This window comes from Aptenodytes forsteri, unplaced genomic scaffold (assembly GCF_000699145.1).
Source record: "Aptenodytes forsteri isolate BGI_AS27 unplaced genomic scaffold, ASM69914v1 Scaffold54, whole genome shotgun sequence".
NCBI lineage: Eukaryota > Metazoa > Chordata > Aves > Sphenisciformes > Spheniscidae > Aptenodytes > Aptenodytes forsteri.
In genome coordinates, this window is record NW_008796044.1 from 7226341 (window position 1) to 7233181 (window position 6841).

The following is a 6841-nucleotide window of genomic DNA, read 5'->3' on the forward strand; positions in this document are numbered from 1 at the left end:
CCCCTGCTCCATCCCAGGAGAGTCAGGGGTCTGGGACTGGGCTGCTTGGCAATGTGGGACAAGCTGGGAATGTCAGAAGCTCATGACACATCTCCTCGTGTCCCCTTGTGCCCTCTGCTGGGGAGCAGGCATCCTTGTGCAGGATGGAGTTGCTCTGGGGCAGAGGGCCTGGCACCCCACCCCTCATCCCTGCAACCTTGTTGTAGAGCAGACAGGAGAGACCTGACAGGAGTCAGAGGGAGCTGGGAGGAGTATCCCGAGGGCGCGCAATGGTTTCATGAGCTGTTAGCTCAGATCTTGCAGAGGATGTGGGGTCCGGGCTACCTCTGTGACCTTGGAACAAAGTGTTCTAGAGGCAGAAAGAGGTTTTCCCTGATAGTCCTATGCCTAAAAACTGCTGTGATGTGTGATGCTGTGGCTGCCCCCCGCCGCAACCGTTGCCAAAGCAGTGGTGGTGCTGGAAGGTGCTGTAGCTCTGCCTGTGCCTGGGCAAGGGTGCCCAAGCAAAGCAGGGCACTGGAGCAGTGACTGCTGCGGGCAGGATGGCCAAGGAAGGGATGCAATGATCAAAAGAGCTCGAAAAGGATTTGAGAGGCAGCACCGTGGGGCTGTACGCTTGCGACTGCTATCCCTTGCCGCTCTCCTACACCTTATCATTAAGCTCTCTATAGCGAAACCGGTACCTCTGAGACACCTGCACATGGAGTATTACAGTGGGGCTTTCCCTGATGCCTCCAAACCTTCCTGCAAGCTGAACTGGAAAAAACCCAAGATGTTTGCACAGGGGTGAACTAGAAGGCTCCTTTCAGCAACACAGTGCCAGTGGCTGAAAACAGGCAGGGGCTGCAGCGATCTTTAAACCCTGGAGCTCAGCTGGCTGGCTCTGGTCCTTCCTTCTTCCTTCCCATGCCTTATCTGTGGCCTCCACTTCCCTGGCTCTGTCTCCACGCAGTCTGGAGGCTCCCCTGGGCGGTGACGCTGTGTCGCTGCCTTTGAAGTGGTGGTCACGTTCGGAGAGCCGCAGGCAGGAGCAGGGAGGACGCTGGGGGTTCACACCCCAATGCCAAGGAGGAGACCTCAAAGCAGCAGCCCGGGCTGCTCCCTGCACGGCTCCCTCCGGCGCAGGGGCGGCCTCTGTATGTGCTGCAAGGGTGGTCCCAGCCGCCCGGGCACAGCTGACACACATGGTCTGTTTTCCAAGAGCGCTTACTTCCTCCGCCTCTGGCTGAAAACAATGAGAGAGGAGCAGGCCTCAGCATTTCTGAAAATTAAGCGCTGAGTTCAGCTTAGTTCAGCCCCGGAGCCTGCTTAACGCTTTAGCTGCGGGATGGAGCAAATTTCCCGGTGCAGGCAGCAGCTTTGGATTGCCGTGTGCAGCACAGAACAAAGTAAGAAGGGTCTTGGAGGTGGAAGGAAAGTTTTGAGTGAGGGCCATCAGCAAAAAGAAATATCTTAAAGCCAGGCCTGTCCGGCTGCATTTCAGTGACTTGCCACGCCGGTTTTGCTGCAAAACGTTTCACTTCCCCTGTGTCCTGCAGCCATGCATGAACCCCCTCCTTCCCGAGCTGCCCCCTGCTGCCAGCACACCAGGAAAGACATGGTCCCAAGGCCACCCCACCTTGGGCACACAAAAGCATGCATGGAGGTACGTGGGGGCAGGTCCCTCTCCCCCATGCTCCTGTCCCCCCACCTGAGCAGGCAGGCCCTGGTGTGCAGCCTGAAGGGCCCAGGACTAAGGGGGGGGGCATGGTGCGGGCAGGTGCTTATCACCACTCTGTGCCCATTTGCAGAGGGTGAAAGCAAAAGCAGAGAGCGCAAGAATGAGGAAATGTCCCCGCTGGCCCTGCTCACTCCTGCCAGCGTCCCCGCAGCTCCCTTGGCTGCAGTCGGTGCTCAGGCTGGGTGGGCTTTCAGAGGAGGAAAGGAAAGCATTGGTCCACCTAACGCCAAAACGGGTCCCCCCACCCATATCAGAGAATCAAAAACATGAAACAGGAGTTTGTTTGACCTGAAACAAAACGTTTCATCTTGTTTGTTTGCTTTTTTCCCCGACTGAAGTCAGGTTTAGGCTGACTTCCTTTTTCTTTCAGGTTCATTTTTAAATAACAAAGTGAAAAGCAAGGAGGCTTCGTTTTGAACACGCCAAGGAATGGTCAGCTTCTGAGCACTCCCAGAAGGAAACAGGAATATTAGAAAAACTTGATATTAACTCTTTCATTGTTTTCAAAAGAAAAAAAAGAAATCCCTGTATTTTTCTCTGCTAGCCCTGTTTGTGGAGTTTAGCCGGGGTGCACAAATACTGCTGGGTCCACAGATCTCTTGTTCTGTGTGTCTGTATGTGTTTGCAGTTTGTCAGAGAAGAAGGGGTTTTCGGAGCTGAGCGCCTCTGCCGCCTCCCTGGGATGCTGGAACCGTGGTGCAGGTAGAGCCTCTCCCTGGGCTCTGCTGTAGCAGGGCAGTCGGTGCGCAGCAAGGACGGAGAGTCCCAAGCCGCAAGGACACAGTGCCGGGGCCAGGAGCAGGGGACAGGTGAGTCCGGGAGAGGCAGCTCCTGCAAAGCAGCCGCTTGCAACAGGAGGGAGCCGCCGCTGGTGCGGCCACGCTCGGGCTGAGCAGAGCCCCGAGTTGCTCCCTGATGCTGTGCCCGTGGGCAGCCTCGCTGGATCTTGTTTACTGCAGAGCCGGGGCGAAGGTGGTGCCTGGGCATTCGTGCTTCCCCTTGGGAGCCTGCGGTCTGCTGGTGTGCTGGGCTGTTTATAGCATAACTCTGGGTAACTCATTGACCTCCGCACCGGCGGCTCTGCTGGGAAGCGGAGGTTCCCAAGATGATAAGCCGCTCTTGGAAGAAATTCCTTTCCTCGTGCGAGGGAGTGGCGGCGCTGGGCACGCTCGCCCGCCTTGCAAACACGTACACAGCCCTGTGCACACGCACAGGCGTGCACCGTGTCCCGGCACCGGCAGCGTTCCCTTGGGGGACCTGGCTTGGAGAGGTCGGAGCTTCATGGCCAAGAGTTCTCTGGGAGGAAAGTGGTGCCGGGGAGCAGAGCGAGGGGCCCCACGCAGGCGTGTGCGGAGAAGCAGGTCAGTACAGCTGCTTGCACCGCTCTGCTGTTGCAGCCACCGTGCCGGGTCTCTTGCTGGGTGCTGGTCACATGCCTGTGCCCTTCGTCCCCAGCTGAGCAAACACAGGCAGGACGTGGCAGCTGCAGGTGGTTGGAGCAGTCCAGTGCGTGGACATAGCTGCATAAATCCAGGTTGGGGCAGAGAGTTTGCATTTTTTGGTCCCGGCTGAATTTGAGGCTCAGATCTGGTGGTAATGAGCACACTGGGGAAGGATAGATTTGGTTTGGGTCCTTTGTACCCAAAAGCTGGTAGGAGAATGACAGGAGAAATCCCAGCAGATGCGCTGGTTTTAAGAAAGTGGATTTGGTCCCAGGGAAGGGACCTGCTGCGTGACAGCCGTGGAGACCAACAGTGCCTGCAGCGGCTACGTCCCCTGGACAAAGGGTGCCCGGGCAGTTGCCCTGCCTCCTGTTTCGTGCCCTGGGGAGGGAAGTGTGGCTGGCTGGTGCTTCGCCTGCAGAGGCTGCCTGGCTGGCATGGCTACACCAGGTTTGCAAAGAGAGCAGAGACCCCGGGGAGCTGGCACAGGCACAGACCCCCAGCCAGCACAGGCTGAGACCCCCGGGAAATTGCTTCTGTACTTATTAGGACCGGGCTTTTCCAGGGAGACTGGGCTGAGGGCTTCAGCTGCTACAATGGGGGCTCTCCAGGGGAGATCCAGGGGTGGTAAACAGCAGGGTAGGGAGTGGAACAGGAGGTTTTTGGGTTGCTGGCCAAAAGGAAAATTACGTTTCAGGTCAAACAGGAGGTTGATGCCTTTGCTTGTAGAGGGGTGGGTTTGGTCACTAAGTTATCTAGGTAAACTTAAAAGCAAAAAGAAATTTCAAAACCACAAATGAAGACATCTTTGTTTAGAAAATGAAACAATGTTGTGTTGATTTAAAAAAGAAAAATATTATTTTCACTTGGGTAGAAGAATTTGATGCTAATTGGTGAGCAGGTATTGCTAAAACCAACAGCATTCTGAATGAAGCAAAGCGCTTTGTCTGAAAACACCTGCCCTGTTCGAGCACTGACCACTTTGACAACACGGGTTCAAAACAGCAACATCTTTCGTGTAAAGATGTGCCTGACTTCATCACAGAAACTCGGGCAGTGTGCTTTGAGCACAGGCAGGCAGGCCGAAACCCGTGCCTGATCTGAATTCCCCCTCCTGTTCCCGCACCTTCAGAGCATCCCTAGATTGACTGGGGGAGTTTTCTAAATGCAGACCTTTCCAGGGCCGGTGTTCAACAGGAACAGTGTCCTTGCCACAGGGAGACCAGCGCTGGCCTGTCCCAGCAGCTCACCTTTGTGCAGGTCCCCACGGCTGTGCAGCTTTGCATGGGAAACATCAGCTTGACTTTAGCACGCCAGGAGAGAGCCGCAGCGCTTTGCACCCTAGCATCTGGGGCTCAGGAGGGCAGGTGAGCTGCAGCAAAGAGGATGAAGAGGATGGTCCCTTCTCCAGGCAACCCCAACATTTCAACATCTGGTTTCTCCTGATGAGGACTAGAAATCCCCACTCTTTCAGCCTTCTCCTGGGCAGGCAGGCTGGTGCCTTGCCAGGACTGCACAGGAGCATCGCTCGGTGCAACCCTCCCTGCAAAACCTTTTGGTTTGACTTCGCTTTTGTTAGAAGTTTTCCAGCCAGCTCCATGAACATGGACTCCGTCCTGCCACAGCCTGTCCCACAGCTAGCTATTCCTCATGCTTTGCTTTAGGGGTATTGCAGTGGTGCCTGGCAGCCCCCATCACAGCACGGGAATCTGTCTGGTGAGAAATTACTCACTGAAGTAATTACTCACTACTCTGGAGAAGCTCAAGGCCTTGTCATGCATTGGGATGCAGCCTGGGTGTCTGGGAGAGCCAGCAATGCTCCTGGAGCACACCACAGCAAACAAGTCACTGCTGTGGTGGCACCGGCATTGGCTAGTTGCTGAAGTAAAGGTCCATCCCTAAAAGACCTCCCTACCCGTAACTTCTCTCCCTAGCCCTTTTGGTTTTTATTTTGCAGGGGCTGCGTTGCTCTTCCCCAGAGATACTCCGCAGACATCTGCCACCCATAGCGCAGTGAGACCACATAGCTGGTCCTGAGTCCTGGTCCTGGAGGCTGGGGAAGGTCAGAGCGTGTGAGCGAAGAGGGAATGAGACTCCATCCTGGGCAGCCCAAGGGATCCTGCACAGCAGCCAAACTGGTCCCTCCTGGGGTTCACATCTGGGGTTCAGACAGTTCTGATCTCAGAGATGAGATGAGCTCTGCTAGCCCTGCAGGAGCCCACAGTGTCTGTGCTTGCAGAGGACTCATCTGTGGCTTGCCTGGATGTAGCTCTGCTCTGTTGAGGTCGGTGTGGAGTGGGCAGTGCTGCCAGCTGCCCTTGCTGTGAAACGGAGGCAGCGTGGCTGTGCTGGCTTGGCCGGGCAGGAAGGTGGTCCAGGAACGGCTGCAGAGCCGGCCCCGGAGGGAGGATGCTGGATGAGCCCCAGTGGGGCATCCGTGCAGGTGAGGCAGGTGCTTGCAGCAGCGTCAGGAACAGGAACCCTTTGGAGGTGGGGGAATATCAGCACTGAAGCTCTCCAGAGGGGCCAGCTGGAAGCTCGAGCGGGCTCAGCAGGCCACGGGCCTCCCTGTGCTGCGGCAGGCAGGAGGAATGAGAGGAATGTGCCACGTGGGCCAGGCAACACGCTCCCAAAGGCAAGGGCGAGAGCAGAGCCCGGGGCAACGGTGGGGTCAGCACAGGGCAGCAACACCAGCTGGTGGGATGAGAGCCCCCCAGAGTGCTGCATCCAGCTCTGCAGCCCCCAGCACAAGAAAGACATGGACCTGTTAGAGAGGATCCAGAGGAGGGCCATGAAAATGATTGGAGGGCTGGAACCCCTCTCCGAGGAAGAAAGTCTGAGAAGAGAAGGCTCCGGGGAGACCTTATTGCAGCCTTTCAATACCTAAAGGGGGCTTATAAGAAGGATGGAGAGAGGCTTTTTACTAGGGCCTGTAGTGATAGGATAAGGGGTAATGGTTTTAAATTGAAAGACCGTAGATTTAGATTAGATATAAGGAAGAAATTCTTTTCTATGAAGGTGGTGAGACACTGGAACAGGTTGCCCAGAGAAGCTGTGGATGCCCCATCCCTGGAAGTGTTCAAGGTCAGGTTGGATGGGGCTTTGAGCAACCTCATCTAATGGAGGATGTTCCTGCCCATAGCAGGGGGATTGGAACAAGGTCTTTAAAGGTCCCTTGGGGGACTTCAACTTACCAGATGTCTGCTGGAAATATAATACAGCAAAGATGAAACAGTCTAGGAGGTTCCTGGAGTGTGTGGAAGATGATAACTTCCTGACACAGCTGGTGAGTGAGCCAACTAGGGAAGGTGCCCCACTGGACCTGTTGTTTGTGAACAGAGAAGGACCTGTGGGTGATGTGATGGTTGGAGGCCGTCTTGGTCATGGCAATCAGGAAATGATAGAGTTTTCAATTCTTGGAGAAGTAAGGAGTGGGGTCAGCAGAACTGCTACCTTGGACTTCCGGAGGGCAGACTTTGGCCCGTTTAGGGGCCTGGTTGACAGAGTCCCTTGGGAGGCAGTCCTGAAGGGCAAAGGAGTTCAGGAAGACTGGACGTTCTTCAAGAAGGAAATCTTCAAGGTGCAGGAGCAGGCCATCCCCATGTGCCGAAAGACAAGATGGCAGGGAAGAAGGCTGGCCTGGCTGAACAGAGAGCTTTGGCTGGAACTCAGGAAAAAA

The 6841-nt window shown here is 55.6% G+C and overlaps 1 protein-coding gene across 1 annotated transcript in view; it reads left to right on the forward strand.

Annotated features, from left to right (window-relative positions):
* The first annotated feature begins 5753 nt into the window (after nucleotides 1–5753).
* The window catches only part of SH3TC2 (SH3 domain and tetratricopeptide repeats 2), a 20251-nt gene continuing 19163 nt past the window's right edge, over nucleotides 5754–6841 (forward strand). Inside the window, exon 1 of the mRNA XM_009285995.2 lies at nucleotides 5754–5836. Within this exon, the coding sequence (XP_009284270.2) occupies nucleotides 5754–5836 (83 nt within the window). The remainder of the gene's footprint in view (nucleotides 5837–6841) is intronic.